General features: G+C 36.9%; 1 protein-coding gene across 3 annotated transcripts in view; it reads right to left on the bottom strand.

Annotated features, from left to right (window-relative positions):
- Positions 1–701: 701 nt before the first annotated feature.
- The window catches only part of LOC136028253 (dual specificity protein phosphatase 22-like), a 63,346-nt gene continuing 45,528 nt past the window's right edge, over positions 702–18,519 (bottom strand). For 2 of the 3 annotated variants that reach the window (XM_065705989.1, XM_065705988.1), the window contains exons 4-5: positions 16,003–16,174; positions 702–896 (exon numbers count right to left, since the gene is read on the bottom strand). In XM_065705989.1, the coding sequence (XP_065562061.1) occupies positions 717–896; positions 16,003–16,174 (352 nt within the window). In that variant the 3' untranslated portion in view covers positions 702–716. Of the gene's footprint in view, positions 897–15,997; positions 16,175–18,519 lie in introns of all 3 variants that reach the window. The other variant, XM_065705990.1, reaches the window with a different exon arrangement.

Below are 18,519 nucleotides of genomic sequence, written 5' to 3'. Positions count from 1 at the left end.
AAGGTCAACACAGCTGCTTTCATTCGTCCTTCACCCAATCTACTCGCAGCTATACTCTTCACCCTCTCTTAAGAAGCTTCAATGTCCTGTAAATATTCCTTGTGACATCTTTCCGTCGTATTTAGGGGTGACTAGATTTTTGGTTGAACCTAGATTAATACGTGAAAAGAACGATCTTTGGCAATATGTAATCATTCATCCGCAAAACGTGTCCTACCAATCCCAATATTTCTCTAATAGATATCTACCAATCATTTCCAATAGACTAGAAAATAGAATTTTCCATAAAAACAGTTATTTGGTAAACAATCATTCAAACAAGTACCCAAAACTTTCCTTAGATAATTCTTCTGGGAAACATATAACAGGTTCTCTTCAGTCTTTCGAATTACACACGTTTCAGAACCATTCTTAACCGCTGTGCCTTCAGGATTCCAGTACTGGCTCTCGAACCTATCTTCCTGTGTACAAGTGTCCTCTTTCCTTTGTTTCAATAGGCTCCGACATCGTCTTTGACAGTTAAAATTGATATTTCAGTTATGTTTTTTATGAGCATGTCCCATTATCAAGTCATTCTTGATTGTAGGTATCTGCCTTATCTGCTCCTTCAGTTATAAAAAAAGACACTCTAAAACTACACCCATGTAAAACTATGAAAAAATAAAGCATAATATTTTGTTTTCGACTGAAAGAAATAATAGTAAAAGCAAAAAAAATTACCTTCCCCGACAAACACCAGTCGGACACTTGTCCAGCCGACTACAAACTCCATCACATAGAGCGCCAACACGAACAAGTCCTTGATATAGTAATACCAACTTCTTAAGTGAGGCTTCATCAGACAGTTCATTGTTCATGGATTTGATCCCGAACTTCTCTTGAATTCTTTTTCTTTCCTATAAAGTACCAAAAATAGTTTTTTATTGAATGGAGCTTTAAACTGAAAATTATTACAATCGAAGATACTCCAGAAGCAATGATCAATGTCAGTGCCGTTGAAAGATCAACCCTGGCGTTGTTAACTTAAAAAAAATTAAAGTTGCACGACACAGATTTTTTAAAGAGTGCAGAAAACTCAAAATAATGATTCGTACGGAAGTTGATTCTTCCGTTCTCAGATTTGTTCTTCTTGAAATAGCAATCAGATTAACGGCTTGCTAATAGTGAAACGTTAAGGCACATAAATCTATAACGTAAAGATATTCAGGAAGGAATTGGACAGGGATGGAGGTAGAAATAGATATTTAAGATTGATATTTCATCAACATTGATAAATATCGATATTAAATATCAAGAAACTGTTGTTTAATCCATCTCGGTTTCTTGGACAGATTTTTGCTCTACACTTCGATTATGCAAGCAAACATTAAAATCAAACCCCAAAATTTGCAGAATTCATTCCGTATAGGAGGAAAACTGCCTCTTTCTCATCCCAACCTCACAATCATGTTCGTAGAAGCTTCAGAGTATGTTCCTTGAATCAGAAATTAAGTGTTCTGGTCCTTTTACAGAAGTCATAAGTGATTGGATACCATCTGATTGCCATTTTGAGGTGCCTCTGTACCTTCACTTTGGCTGCCCAATTTTGCTGCGTGTGGGGCATTATCCATGGGGGAATTAGATAGGAGTAATTTTTCGGGGGTGGAGGGATTTTCAGCATGTGAAATTCTCCTCGGGGTTTAATTTCAGTGGAGGGAAATTTTCTGCAGAGGAATTTCTCAGCCAAGGGGAATTTTCCGGGGTAGTTTTCACGGGGAAAATTATATGGGACGAACTTTCCGGGGATGTTTACCGGGCAATTGTCAGGCAAGGCTTCCGTTTATATGCCTCATGAGTGGATCATAGTCTCTAGAATACTTAGATACGGCTTTATCCACTGTCATGTTATATTATTGAGTATAAATTGCATAATACTACACAATTTATTGCTAGTTGCAGAATATACCGATTTCAAATATCCTCTTTATCCCCTTGTACTAATTCAAAGAGGAAATATTATTAAGAAACTAGATCAAAACGGCGTATATATTATTAAGATAGGAACTTGAGAGTGGAAATTGCTCACAAATTTGAGGTAACTAAACATTAAATTGGTTAGTAAATTAATCAATCTTTCTGAAGTGTGAGAGAACATTCCCTAGCTTTATTGTTGTGGAAACTCAAGGCTCTTTTTGCTTCTGTTGATAAATAGGAAGAAGCTTGGAGCGAAACAATTACTTAAGCACAACGGATATGAATGTTAATTTTAATAACTGTTAATTTGGACTACTGTTTTTCATTAAAAGGCCAACTCTCGTGAAAAATAGAATTCAATTGCTGTATTTGCCAACATAATAGGAATGAAAAATTTAGAAGCTAACCGTTTCACAAACCAATTATATCTGCTTTAAAAAAAAAAAAAAAATAGAGTATCTGAAATAAAACTAGGGTTAGAGGCAAGATGAATATACGAGAGCTCATTTGCTATTTCAAATACCTTCTTCCAGAGAGTAAGATGTCAAATTATTATTTCACAGATAGGCAAGACAATATGTATATATATATATATATATATATATATATATATATATATATATATATATATATATATATATATATATAAATATATATTACACAAATATATATTAGTCGTTCTCGATATATTGCTGAAGTGTCTTATTGGCAACCATAAAGTCAATGCTTTTTTTTTATCTATTCTCAAAATTCAGTTTTAAAGCCTAATCGGTCAATCGCATAACTGTGGGGGTTGGCATACCCAATCTCCATAAAGACGGAGTCACTGGACCGCATTACTATGCTGAACGAATTGACTATCTCAAAATTTTGATTGGACGCGTTTGGGGAAATGGTGGGCGTGGAAGGGGGGTTCGTTAACCTCTAATCAATTTCGAATATTAAAATTTTCGAAATTAATTTTTTTCTGTTTCCGCAATCAAATTACAATCCACAGTTTCCAATCGAATGAGCTGTTTTTGAAATTTTAACAACAACAAATAGTCACCTCAAAATTTCTATCAGATGCATTTCAGGAAAGCTCGAGGTGTGGGGTTACATACATTTCGATCACTCTTAGTCTTAAAAAGTGTACTGTAACTTCAAATTATCAATCCCGATGAGCACGACGTTTAAGCAATCACCCTTTCTATATATATACCTCAAATGCCCCTAGGGCACAGCATAAAACCCTTTTCCTTAGGGTTGTCGGGGAGGGAGGTCGTCATCCTGAAAGACATAATTTTCGGAACTTTCAATTAAGCTGAACAAATTCGTCGTTTCAAAATTATGATTAGATGTGTTTGGGGAAATGGTAGGCTTCAAGGGAAATTGTTGGCCTCCAGTCACTTGGGACTAAACGGGGCACTGGCCCTTTCAATTTGCAATTGAATGAGATGTTTCCGAAGTTTCTATAACTGCAGATGACTATGTCAAAATTTCTATCCGATGCATTTCGGAAAAATACGAGGTAGGGGGGGGGGGGGTAACAACCCTCCGATCACTCTGAATCTTAAAAAGGGCACTATTATTTTCGATTACCGATCCAATGAGCCACATCTTATGATCATCCTTTCTATGTATACCTTATTTGACCCAGACCATAACTTACAATCCTTTCCCTGAGGGTTATGGGGGTGGGATGTCATCCTCAAAGACATAATTTTGGACCTTTTTATTACATTGAACAAAATGGCTATTTCAAAATTTTAATCGGACGTGTTTGGGGGAATAGTGACCGTAGGAATTACTTTCGACTATTAAAAAGGGCAATGGCCTTTGTGATTTCCAATCGAATGAGCTGTTTTTGAAGTTTCTAAGACAACAAATGACCATCTCAAAATTTCTATTAGATTCATTTCGGGAAAATACGACGTGTGGGACAGGGTATCTACAATCCGATCACTCCGAATCTTAAAAGAGCACTAGAATTTCTGATCACCAGTGCAATGAGTCCCCTACAAAGCTTATACGACCACCATTTTTATATATACTTTATATTCCCTAGGTCCATAACTTATAACCCTCGCCCCGAGGGCTGTGGGGGAGCTGTCATCCTCAAAAACCACCTTTCAATTACATTGAACAAAATGGCCATCTCAAAATTTTGATTGGATGTGTTTGGAGAAATGGTGGGCATCGGGCACTTTCCAATCGAGTGAGGTGTTTTTGAATCTTCTACGACAACAAATGGCATTGTCAAAATTTCTATCAGATTCATTTCTAGAAAATATGAGATGTGGGGGTGGGGTATCTACCCTTCGATCACTGTGATTCTTAAGAAATACCCTAAAATTTTCTATCAGATTCATTTCTAGAAAATATGAGGTGTGGGGGGATATCTACCCTTCGATCACTGTGATTCTTAAGAAATGCCCTAAAAATTCTGTTTACGAATCCAATGAGCCCCTTCCAAGATCTATAAGAGCACCTCTTCCACATGTACCTTATATGTCTCCAGGGCATAACTTACAACCCTTGGATTGTCATCCTAGAAAAGATAGCTTTTCAGCTACGTTGAAAAAAATGGTTATCTCAAAATTTGATTGGATGTGTTTTGGGAAATAGTGGGCATGGGAGGGTGGGTATTTGCGCTCCAATACAGTTTTACTATAAAAAAGAGCGCTAACCCTTTCAATTTCCAATCGAATTAGCTTTTTTCGAATTCCTTACGCCAACAAATGGCCTTCTGAAAATTTCTATCACATGTATTCTGGGAAAATATCTGGTAAAGAGGGGGGTATCCATCCTCCAATCACTCTGAATCTTCAAAAGGACACTAGAACATTTGATTTCCAATGAAATGAGCCAATTATGGAGTATTTACTTTCACCCTTTCTATATATACGTTATATGCCCTCAGGGCATGACTTACAACCCTTGTACTTAGGGTTGTGGGAGGAGGGGCTGTCATTCTTAAAGACATTGTTTTCGAACCTTTTAATTACGTTGAACAAAATGGCCGTCTCAAGATATTGATCGGAAGTGTTGGGGAGAATGGTGGGTGCGGGAATGGGGTTAATTACCCTTCAATCACATTTGGCTATCAAAAAGGCACTAGCCCTTTTATATCCAATCGAGTGTGCTCTTTTAGAAGTTTCTAAGAAAACAAACGACCATCTCAAAATTACCATCAGATTTATTTTGATAACAATACAAGGTGTGTGTGGGGGGTGGGGGTATCCACTTTTCAATCACTTTGAATCTCAAAAAGAGCACTTCCGATTAGCAATCCAATGAGCCCCTTCCGAAGTTTATACGATCTTTCTATATATATCTTATATACCCCCAGTGCATAACTTACAACCCTTACCCTGGGGGGTTTATCATCCTGAAAGACAGATTTTCCAGGCCTTTCAATTACGTTGAACGTAATCACAAATTTGGATTTGACGTGCTTGAAGAAATGGTGGAAATGGGAGAGGGTTTAGGTACCCTCCAACCACATTTAACTATTAAAAAGAGCACTAGCCCTTTCAATTTCCAATCGAATGAGCTCTTTTTTAAGTTTCTACAACAACAAATAGCCACCTTAAAATTTCTATCAGATGCATTTCGGGAAAACAAGAGCTGTGGGGGATGGTTACCCACAATCCAATCACTCTGAATCTTTAAATGGAGACTAGAACATTTGCTTTCCAATGAAATTAGCCAATTATGGAAATTTACTTTCATTCTTTCTACATATACCTTATATGTCCCCAGAGAATAACTTACAACCCTTGCCCTGAGAGCTAGGGAGGTGGTCATCCTCAAATACACAATTTCCGGACCTTTCGACTACGTTAAACAAAATGGCTATCTCAAAATTTTGATTGGATGTTTTCTGGGAAGTGGTGGGCATGGGAGGGGGGTTAGTCTCCTTCTGATCATTTTTTTACTATATAAAATGGCAAGTGCCCACTCAATTTTCAGTTAAATGAGCCCTTTGAAGTTTCTACGACAACTCCTTCTATACGAAGTGCCCTGGTATAAACAAAAAAATAATAATAACACATTATGTCCATATTGCTCTTTACTTAGGCAGCACTATTATTGTGCCTATGATAGGATACGTTCACTGTTGGAAACGAATACTAATACACTCAACCTAAGGTTTAACTTAATAAATGTGCAATAGTTTTGTTTTTGGTACCATTTGAACCGAAAAAATTATCTACAGCATATTAACAAAGGCTAAGAGCTCATATGGCACTTGTGATGAGGTCGGAAGCGTCAAGAGCCAAGAGCTCATATGGCATGAGCTCTAGCGAAACAATAAAAATCAACAGATTGATTTAAAAGGAAAATCAGAGGCTTAATGCCGGTCGGGATTTAAAATAAAAGCTCTGAGACACGAGGTCCTTCTAAATATCAAAATTCATTAAAATTCAATCACCCACTAGTAAGTTAAAAATACCTCATTTTTTCTAGTATTTCCTCTCCCTTCAGCCCCCCAGATGATCGAATCGGGGAAAACAACTCTATCAAATCAATTTGCACCGGTCCCTGACACGCCTACCACTTGGCGTCGTCCAAGCACGTCCAAAAGCACCATACTCACCAAAGCACTGGACCCCCCTCTAACTCCCCCAAAGAGAGCAAATCCAGTCCAGTCACGTCAATCATGAATCTACGAAATTCACTTATTCTATCCTCCAAGTTTTATCCCAATCTCTCTACTCTAAGAGTTTTCCAAGATTTCCGGTTCCCCCTTCCAACTCCCCCCAATGTCACCAGATCTGGTCGGGATTTAAAATAAGACCTCTGAGACATGAGTTCCTTCCAATATCAAATTTAATTAAGATCCGGTCACCTGTTCTTAAGTTAAAAATGCCTCAATTTTTCTCATTTTTCCGAATTAACACCCCCCCCCCCAAGTCCCCCAAAGAGAGTGGATTCTGTCTGATTACATCAATCACGTAACTAGGACTTGTGTTTATTCTTTCCACCAAGTTTTATCCCGATCTCTCCACTCTAACGGTTTTCCAAGATTTCCCGTTCCCCCCTCCAACTCCTCTAATATCACCGGATACGATCGGGATTCAAAATATGAGCTCCGAGACACGAGGTCCTTCTAAATATCAAATTTCTTTAAGATTCAATCACTTATTCGTAAGTTAAAATACCTTTAATTTCGTAAATTTCTCCTCTCTCTCCAGCCCCCCAGATGGTCGAGTCGGAGAAAGACTGTTATCAAGTCAATTTGTGAAGGTCCCTGACACGCCTACCAATTTGCATCGTCCTAGGACGTCCAGAAGCACACAACTCACCAAAGAACTGAACATCCCGCCCCCTTAACTCCCCCAAAGAGAGCGGATCCGTTCCAATTATGTCAATCACGTATCTTGAACTAGTTCTTATTATTCCCATCAAGTTTCATACCGATCTCTCTACTCTAAGCGTTTTCCAAGATTTCCGGTTTCCAAGATTTTTGTTTCCCTTCTCCAACCCCTTATGTCCCCGCATCCAATTCAAATTGAAAATAGAGCATCTGAGGCGTAAGATGTTTCTATATATGAAGTTTCATTAAGATCCGATTACCCATTCGTAAGATAAAAATACCTCAATTTTTACTTTTTCCAGGATTCTCAATTCCCCCCTTCAACTCCCTCCAGTACCACTGGATCTGGTTGGGATTGAAAATAAGAGATTTGAGATACGAGGTCCTTCTAAATATGAAATTTCATTAAGATCATATCACTCCTTCGTAAGTTAAAAATACCTCATTTTTTCTAATTTTTCAGAATTAACCCTCCCCCAACTCCCCCAAAGAGAGCAGATCTGTTCTGGTTTGTCCTGATCAAAATTTAATGATCATTTCGCTTTAAGCATTTTCCAAGATATCCATTCCCACCAACTACCCCCAATGACACTGGATCCAGTCGGGATTTATAATAAGAGATCGGAGTTGCGAGACCCTTCTAAATATGAAATTTCATTAAGATGCGATCACTCCTTCGTAAGTTAAATATACCTCATTTTTTTTATTTTTCATAATCAACCCTCCCCTGAACTCCCCCAAAAAGAACAGATCCGTTCTGGTTATGTCAATCACGTATATAGGACCCGTGTTTATTTTTCTCCCCAAGTTTCATCACAATCCCTCAACTCTAAGTGTTTTCCAAGAATTTAGGCTCCCCTCCAACTACCCCTAATCACCGTATATGGTAGGGATTTAAAATAAGAGCTCTTAAACACAACATCAAAATAAGTATTAAATTTCATAAAGTACCAACCACCCATTCGTAAGTTAAAAATACTTAATATTTCTAATTTTTCCAAAATAACCGCCCCCTCCACTACCCCCCCAGATGGTCGAATCGGAGAAAGAAGTATTTTTAATCTGGTCTGGTCCCTGATACGCCTGCCAACTTTCATCGTGCTAGCTCATCTGGAAATGCTTAAACTAGCAAAACCGGGAGAGACAGACCGACAGACAGACAGACCGACCGACAGAATTTGCGTTCGCTATATGTCAGTTGGTTAATACCAAGTGCCATAAAAACTGGCCATAAAAACTGGTCTTTTCTTCCAAATTGACGATTTTTTAAAAACAATTTATTTGCAGGTATAAAAAGTCGTCAAATGTAAATCTGGTATGCAATTCACGGATATACACCTTGTCTTTGTTTTAAACGATCATGTTCAGTTTTACCCCTTCTGTCAGTAAACCAAGTGTCGATATTGGTCTGAGAGCAACATGAAATGAAGTTGAATTCAGACACGAAAAAATTTGATTCCTATTGCAAAAAAAATCTTGTGAATGCAGTCTTGTTCATGTCAATTCACCAGCACCCCCACTCCCTCCCCCCTAAGATTGACCACCCCGAATTCTTAGACCCCAATAAGCAACTTTGTACAAATAGCTTAATCATTGATTTTAATTTTAACAAAAAATCAAAGATAGGGGAACATGGGGTGGAATAGGGTAAGAAGTTCCTAAATGAACAAAGTATTTATTATTAATTAAAATATAATAAAAGCCCAAATACCACGTTCTCCCCTGGATACGGGGCACAACAGGACGGTGGTTAAAACAGCCTATCTAAATAAGTAAAACTGCTATTTGTCATTTTATTTATTTATTTAAGATCCTGATTAATTAAATTAATTTATTAGTCTGATGAATAAAAGTAAAATTTTTATTTAGCTTTTCAGTTATTTTGCTTAAGGCAACAACACTAGTTAAACATATTTTTTCATCAAATTAATCTGATTCTGAATTACAAATTCAAATACAAGGATAGCCTCATCGCTCTCACTATCAATTCCTGCACAAGAATTTTTGGCACAAGCAACCCAACCCTCAGTCGAAAATGGAGTAAAACTCACAACAATATCAACATTCACAGTCGAAAAATTCATCAGAATCACTGTCATAAGTTTCAGATTGTTTCTTTTTCTTCTTGTTTTTTTTTTTTTTTTTGCAGTTCTTCACTCTTACTCGAGCACTTTCCTTTTGTTTTTAGAGTTCCCGTTTTGTTTTCCTTCTTAAAATTCATCTTCCTTGCTCTTCCTGTCTTGGCAATTACCGTTTCTTTTTTTTACTTTATAGCACCCTCTAACTTTTTTTTGTACGGTGAGTCAATTATAACTGCAGTCTTCCCCCTTCTTCGATTCGTCCTTTTTGCATTTCCTCTTTTGGAATAGGAAGTAAATTTTCAGGTAAACAACAAACGAAGTTGCAGAGTCATTCATGGCATTTGTCATCCAGGAGTAGCCTTGTCATCCGTGTTAAATTGAAACTTTTTAGCTGGGGTGCCATTACCATCAACAGTAAGGCTAGATGCTGTAACATCTTCACCTCGGTTACTAAAAGCGAAGGGGATTATCTTGGTCAACAGGTGACACAGACGAAGATTTTCTCACTTGTTCATCTGTCATTGGAGGTTCCTCAATCGCTTTTTGGGTTGAAGGCCCAGTTTGATCGATGTCAGTGGTGTCAGTTGGTAGGAAATCTAAATTAGAGAATATAGCTGGATTAGGTGGTAAAATTCCTGTTGCTTTAAACCCCTTAGTTGCAGCGAGGCGCTTTGGATAAACACTTATCTGAAGAGCGTTGAAATTTCAAACAACGTTACAACTTTCCCAGGGTTGCAATAGAGCCACTTTCGAATCTCGTCAGCGCAGTGAAGGCTCAAATGCTTCATTAAAGACACATCAAATGGTCGTAGCTTGTGAAAGCAACGGGGGGAGGGGGGTAAACACAGCAGAGAAACACCATTATATCTTGCGTAGGCTATGACCTCTAGGTTCTTGGTATTGTTGGAATGTCTGTTTAATATGAGAAGAACTGGAAAGTCCTTCGATGTCTGAGAAAATGCTAAAAAAATTTAAACCAAGCTACGAACACATCAGCAGTTATCATTACAGTGCTGTGGACCTCAGCCCAACTTCCTGGAGGTAGTTCTAGCTCACACTCCTTCCGCATTTTCTTCCTCGGAGTAGTCCACAGTAGAGAAGTATTTTTCTCAAGAAATCCGCTGACCCAGTTTGACCAGCTATTTCATATTGAAATCTACGAGCTATGCCATTTCGCTGAGCTAAGTGGCAAGCTAAGGTACGTAAGTCCTTCATCGTCAGACCTAATAACCGTGCCTCCACAGTCTTTTAGTACGTTACAAACTCATTCTCCCGTTCTTGGGTAAACAAGGCTTGAAATTTCCCAACAGTTTTATGAATCAGATAATCAGGAATTTCTTTTTTTTCTAAACATACCTTTCAAGAGCAGTTTGGGGAAAGTCAAACTCATTAGAAGCCTTCAGACAGCCATATCAACAAGAAATAACCACGTCAACAGCATTTTTTTTTTACCTCAGTGGACCAGGATTGTCTGTTTATCTTTTTCTAACACACACAAACCATCTGAAGATAAATTCAGAAAAGCTACTAACCCAATTTTAACGGCTTTGTCAGAGTAAATTAGTCTTGGGTGGAATGGGGTAGTTCCCCATTCCACCTTACCTATTCCATCCCAGGAACACCACTTGTTATTCGGAGATTATGGCCACGCAAAAACTTCAAGTAAAGAAACAATAAGATGATTAAAGCAAAACCCATTGACCGTACTAGTATGAATAGATGTTGCTGCAATATAAAGAAGAGTGTTGACCTTACCTTAATTACAAAATCAATAAAAGTTGTAATTTAACAGCAAATAATTAGACAAAAACAGGTTCACTCATCAAATGAAAGAAAACTAAGCCAACATGGATACCGTGGTTCAGCTACACCGAGCTGGAGTATTTATAGCTACTGCTACTTGATGCAACACCTTTGTGGTCATCTAAAAATTGCCTACCTCGTTCCACACCTTACCCTTTTTCCTCGGGTTTCCCTAATTTTAAATTTCAAATGGATTAGAGACTCATCAGATTTATTCATTTCCTCACATATCTTCTTTATCTTTGATTTGGACTTGAGTATTATCAAGTTCCAGTCGAATGAGCCCTTTCCAAAGTTTCTGTGACAAAAATGACCATCTAAAATTTCTATCCATTTTGGGAAAGTACGAGGTGTTGGCGAGAGTTATCCACCCTCCAATCATTCTGAATATTAAAAAGGGCACTAGAACTATTGATAACCAATCCAATGACACCCTTCGAATTTATGCGATCACCTTTTCTATATATGCTCTATATGCCCCCAGGGCAGAGCTTATGACACTTACCTTAAGGACTCTGGAGGAAAGGGGGAGATGTCTTCCTTAAAGAAATAATTTTCGGACCTTTCAATCACGTTGAACTAAAGGGCTATCTAAAAATTTCGATTGGATGTGTTTGGGGAAATTGTGGGCTTGAGAGGGGGTTTATTTGACCCTGATCACTTTCAACTATTAAAAAGGGCAATAGCCCATTGATCTTTCCGAAGTTTCTAAGACAATAAATGGCAATCTCAAAATTTCCATCAGATACATTTTGGGAAAATAAGAGGTGTTGGAGGGGGGTACCTATCCTTCGACCACTCAGAATCTTAAAAGCGGCACTAAAAATTCTAATTAACATTCCTATGAGCTCCTGTAAAGTTTTTACGATCAAGCTTTCGATACATACTTATTTGCCCTTTGGGACTAACCTACAACCATTGTCCTGGGGGCTGTGGGGGGGTTGTCATCCGGAAAGACATTATTTCCGAACCTTTCAATTACATTGAGCAAAATGGATACCTCAAAATTTTGACTGGATGCGTTTGGGGAAATAGTAAGAGTAGAGGGGGGTTAGTTGCCCTCCAGTTCCTTTCGACTAATAAAAAGAGCACTGGCCTTTTCAATTTCCAATCGAATGAGCTGTTTCCGAAGTTTTTACGACAACAAATGGCCATCTCAAAATTTCCATCAGATACATTTTGGGAAAATACGAGGCATGGGAGGAGGAGTATCCACCCACAAATCACTCTGAATCTTAAAAAGAGCACTATACGACATCTTGTAAAGAGAGAACTTGTAATTGCTAATCCAATTAGCCCATTCTAAAGTATTTAAGGTCACTTTTTCACCATAAGATTGCCCACCTTATATGCCCACTCACCATAAGATTGCCCACATTTTCACCTTATATGCCCCAGAGTCACTTTGCACTGCAAGATGACAGATATACCACTTTAAAATAGCACAAACGGTTAAATAAACCATTTGTATTGCATGGACTCCGTGTATATCTCCAGTAATAAATGTGCTACCGTGGTGCATGACTGCTTCGTAAACTGGGATGCTCAATATATGGTTATTTTACAATTTTAAATCGGTTGGCTATCTCAGAATTGATAGCTTTTTCGCCCCCTTCTGAATATAGTCGTTGTTTTGCACCACAAGCTGACAGAAAACACCACTTTGAAGAAATAAAATATCTTTTGCTGCTTTGAAAGGCCTCCAGGGCTTTCAAGCTCTATTCAAATGAGCTATCTCCTGATATCCTTGTCAAAATTGCTTTCTATGAGTCCTCAAAGTCTATTCAAAATAAAAAAAAAGAGCCAGACAAGTACAAAAAGGAAAAAAGAGCCATTGCCTAAACTCTTTTGAATGAACATAAGAAAAAATAGTATTGCTCCCTCCCCCAAAAAGAAAATTAAAAATCTCCTTCCTCTTTTCTGGCCCCTAAAAAAAATTCTGGAAGTCTCAACTCCACCCTCTAACCATGGAACAAAATAAAGTAGGCCCATATATAGCAAACTGAGTGTAAATTTGTAAGATTTTCATGAAATTCACTGACTCCAAACGAGCTCTTTAAATTGTATGCAATTCTTACTTGCCTTATCGGCCCCAACCACAATTTTGTCTTTCCCTTTCGTAATTATATAAAAAGTGGATATTATATTATTCATGTATATAAGATTATACAGGATATAAGATTATACTGGTATATTCGGGTATTGCGGCCACATTATTATAAAGCAAATCACATTATGCTATGTAGTCTCTGGGCAAGAGGCTCTGAAACATTGTCATTCTATAGACGTAGCCTTCATCACATATTACGAAGTAAATATCTCCCTCAAAATGTAGCCACTTGATAAAATATAATATAGACGGAGGAATTTCATAATTTTCTCGTTCGTTTGAAAAAGAAATTAATAAAAAGACAAGACACACCCTTTTGTTTGTGGCATGACAATATAACTGCTTTTATGAATCTGAGTATTTATATCTCGGTTATATGTTAGCTTTTATCTGCAATTGCTTGTGTTTCCACGGATTAAACATTATAGGTCCTTTAATCAGATGTTCTGGTGTGGCTTTTAAGCTGCTCTTTTATGATTTCTTTCAAGAAGTAAATAACTTACATAAAAAGAAAAATCCAGGTACTCCAGAAGAATTAGAGACTAAGAAACGAAAATTTATTTAGAAAGGAAAGTCAATTTATCAACATTTCTATTTATTGTCACAAAATAATTTCTTCATTTCCTTTTGCTACCTAACTTTTTTTTGTAGGAAACCAGACATTAAGAAAAGACAGACACAGGTTGAATATTGAAATACCTAGAACATCAAACAAAATTTTGCTCTCGGGATCCGTCTTTTCATGCCAAAATCACCAATTTTCTAAGGTTTTGTTTTGTTTATTCCAAAGATTGTGAAGTTTTAGGGCTGTAGCACATTTTTGACAATGTTGCCACATTGAACCGTGAAAACAAATTTAGATTAGTAAAATTGTATGTTTGAGAAATTTAATCGCCAACGAAGACCCAAAATATTAAAAATCTGTTGGTTCCCAGGGATACCAATATCTTCAAAGAAATGTTTTAAGCTTGTAGAGATTTCGAGCCTCCTGATCCCTCCCCCCGGATAGACCTCGGTCAAGACTTTGTTGCATCAGCTACTTTCATAATATATCCAAAATAGCTCATCTGTGTGTGAAAAGAGTCAAGCATTGAAATGCTTTTCAAGTGGCTAGCAAAGGTCCCAGTCTTACTATCATCCTGGTTTTTTCAACACAATGGGTGGTTCAAGATTTGCCAGGAATGACTTGAAGCCTGTCTGCATTATCTACTTCAACATGCTGTTAATCAATCATTATCTGGAGCATAATTGACATTTCTTTTGAATTTTCTAGTATAAACTGACTGCACTTTCGTAAATCAGTCTATAGGAGAAATATTCAGTTTATGAGCTTTTAAATCAAACTACTAAAAATATTACAAAAAAATTGTGGTTTTTGACATTCAGTTCGGGAAAAATACAAATTCTTAAGGTGTTTGGTGCCATATTTTTAGCTTTTTTTGCTGATTTCTTCACCAAGTTTCTTTTTCCATTTGGCACCCGCTGCAACCAGGAACTGCATAATCCCTAATTTCCCAAGACACATATGGCTGTGTGAGTTTTCACGGAACCAACTGAAACAATCTGCTTTATCACTATCCTTGATAACTTGACGATTACTTGGTTGCTAACTAGTTAATCTGCCAGAACTGAAAAATGTCAAAAAACCAAATTGAATTTGAGAATATGTTTGAAATATGTTTCTATTTGAGATGAGTGGCATTATACATTTTAAAACTATTAAACATTTAATATTCTATCTTCGCCTTTGAAGGTCTGGGAAAATTGATAGTGACACTCAGATGGGAGTATCTGATCTTGGGTCTCATGTTCAAAAATAGGCATTCTCAACACCCATTCATAAACAAAAATTAGTACAAGAGAATTTCAGCGCAAATCTTTGATATATTTGAAAACAATTATTGTAGAGAATAATATCTCTCCATTTGTAATTAAGATGGAGTGAAGATCTATAACAAGGGTTAAAACTGATTATCAAGGTAGTGAAAGATTTATTGCGTTTTTTGTTCATAAAGGCTTCTGGAAGTGAAACGAAAACAAATCACTTGGTGGCTGATGTGAAGTTGAATTGTAAGTTGCCGGCATGTTAGTATTTTCTTTATAATTAGTGAGTGCGTACCTTTTATTTTTCTCAGTCACAAGTAGTCGTTTTTGCTTTTACCTCTTTTTTTGTTTATCTTTCCCCCTACAAACCCAGACATAGAACCTTATGTGTGTGTGGTGGGGGGAGGGGGTTTACGTCAGAAGTTTTTCCTTTATTTGTTGGATCCGTGTTTTTTCTTCTTTTTTTTCTTTTTTTTTTACAAAATATTATACTTTGCTAGAAAACACGTTTTTATACATTTTATTGTCTTTATTAAAAGTTGTGTGTATTATTATACATTTTATTCCACTTTAGCGATGAATATGAATATTTTAAATTCAACACCAACCGTTTTTTTAGGTCCAGGTTTTGCAGGAATTTGCATTTTTTTAGTCTACTTTTATTGGTCTCAGTGTTTTATTTGGTCTGTGGGCCACGTACACACTGAATATACCAGACATTTTCTACACTGGCATTTTTAATTTTATGAATAAAAATTTCTGTTCTCTCAGCTATTTCAAGCAAATATTTAATACTAAATAAAAAAACATAGCATCAGAAAAAAGGCAGAAAACGGAAATATTAATTCAAGACGTAGGTAAAATTAATTTAAGTCTCCAGGATTGGCATGCTAGACTTGTGTGTAAAACAAGACACAAACTAACCTCACCTCTGCTACTCTGTCACCACTGAAGTCCTGGAGCTGTCTTTGAAACCCTGAATTAGGATTTGCAACAGCTCGGGCTCCGCGAACTGCATTTAAGGCCTCTTTCCATTCAAGTGATGTAACAGACATGACATACGCCACAGCTATAGCAACGCTTCGAGACATTCCTGCCAAACTAGAAACAAGTCAAAATCTTGTAACTTTGTTTTTCAAACATACTTTCAAGCTTTGGTGTTATGATTGCAAAAGGTTTTCAAACTTTTGGATGCTTTGGTGTTGCTTTCAGTTGCTTTGGTGCTTTCATCTAAGTAGCTCTATTAGTAACAGTAACCCAAGGGGTCTGTTGCGACAAGTGTAGTTTAATATTGGTGGTTTTCTTTTCTAATGTGTTTTTAGTTTATTTTAGTTTTTCAATCTGTGGTTCCGTGACGCTGAAGACGCCTTATTTTTATACAGGCGAAATATCCGTGTTGTTTTCTGTTGTTTTTTTGTCTTTCCGCTAATGGCTGAAGTCTCTTTTTGTCTCTTTTTCCATTGGGATTTCTGTCTTTGTTTATTTGTTATATTTGCATTAATAGTCAAACCCTAGTGAACAGTGAGCTACAGCCCAAAGTAAACAAAGATGAACTTTGTAATAAATTTTTAATTGTGAAGTAATCGTGAGATGATACAGTTTTAAGAATCGCAGCTAATATCCATGTTAAGCTTAAAATAAAAAAGCGATGGCAAAAATTAACTTATGGGACTATTGAAAAAGAGCTTTGCAAGCTTGAAAACAATAACGATGGATTCAAATAAAAAAAAAGATAAATACCATTGGAACACATTGGAACATGGTTGAAAACCTTTAACCAGAGGTTTGCATCCCTCTATCTAATATACTGAAGAAAATCAGATTATGGCTTGGGTAGCACTGGCCTGTCCTTGTTTGTAAAGTTGCGCAAGATGGACCTTTTGTCAGGGCTAAACTTGAGACTCACCTTTTAATTATTTGTAGAGCTAGACACAACGGCCATCTAGTGGCAAGTTTTGGAACAAAATTCAATAGTTGTTGTCAATTTTGTAATATTTATATCCTTTTCCATATTTTCGAAACCGACTTCTGAGGTACAATTTGTTCTTTTCTGATGTTTAGTATGTGCTGTTTTACGCCGTGTTACTTTTTATTACAAATATGGGGGTCAAGGAGATAACTGAGACATGAATTATTCTCCTTGCAGCGCCAACATAAGTTGTAATTTTGAACTATTCCGAAGAAGTGGGTTTAGGGTAAGATGGATCACAGAGACAATGGGTAAGATGGACCGGTCCATCTTGAAGCCTATCATCTGGAAACATTCTAGAAGTTGTTATTTGCTACATATTTTCTGTATACAGTGTTGTAAAATGACCTTAACATAAAAACTTGGTACGTAGAATTGGCAAAATTAGCAAAATAAGGTGGTATTACTTAATGCATATTTTTCAGCTTTTAATGGAAATCTTTAATGGTTCTGATTTTTCAGAACCATATTAGCAACTTCTGAAAACTGACGCTCTACTAAAACACAGGAATGAGACAGAAACGTCAATTTCAGCATAAAAATCCTCAAAAATGTTATCAGCTCCTTTTTTGAATTTGACAACTTTGTACCAATAAATAATTACAGGCTGATTGACTTCTAAATCTGGCTCACTTATTATAAAAGATAGTTGCCTTCACTCTGTATTTAACGTCTCAAGATCGACAAGAGGGAAGCCTTCTTAAGCAAAGGAACAATTGACTTTTTTTGCTTGGACTTGACAATGCTTTGAGAAAGACTTTCAACTAGATTCAATAAAGAGCATTTGAGTTAATTCACAATTGAAGCTTGACAAAAAAACACCAAACAGCACTCTTTTTTTTCAATGCACTCTGTTACTCCACGGACCAGATTTATACTCTTTTTACCCATTATTTGACAACAAGAATGATTAAGTCCAACATCCCCATTAACACTCATTGAAAATTTTAACTTAATACCCTTTATCGTTCCTGAGAAATTTCGCATGGCCATTTTGACAGCCTGGATGCTCATGGTGTCTTTTTATTGACTTCAACATCCGAATCAACATTTCTTGAAAGTTTCAGCTGAATTATCTATTAATCAAATGTCTCGGCTACGCCCTTTCGATATCCAGGATGCGCATAATGTCTAAGTTTAACTTTTCCCTAAGCCTGCTCTGAAAGTTTCAACTAAATACCTTCATTTGCTCTTTATATATTGAAGATAAAAGCACTCCTTAGTTCTTGACAACGTGCTGAAAGTACTCGTTAACGTTTATTGTTGCAGTTGCATTCACAAGTAGTCGCAGTGAGAATTATTCGCAGTCATAAACAGTCATTGTCCCATGTAGGTACAGTCTGCAGTCGCAAGAGTTTACCATCGCAAGTAGTAACAGTCACAGCTAATTGCAGTAACACGTAATCACAGTCACAGTCTTAATTTCTTGCAGTAGCAGTCGCAAGTAGTTGCAATCGCAGTCAGAAGTAGTCTTAGT

Source organism: Artemia franciscana, chromosome 6 (genome assembly GCF_032884065.1).
Source record: "Artemia franciscana chromosome 6, ASM3288406v1, whole genome shotgun sequence".
NCBI classification, from domain to species: domain Eukaryota; kingdom Metazoa; phylum Arthropoda; class Branchiopoda; order Anostraca; family Artemiidae; genus Artemia; species Artemia franciscana.
The sequence above is the reverse complement of the archived record's forward strand: the minus strand, read 5'-3'. Positions and strand labels throughout refer to the sequence as shown.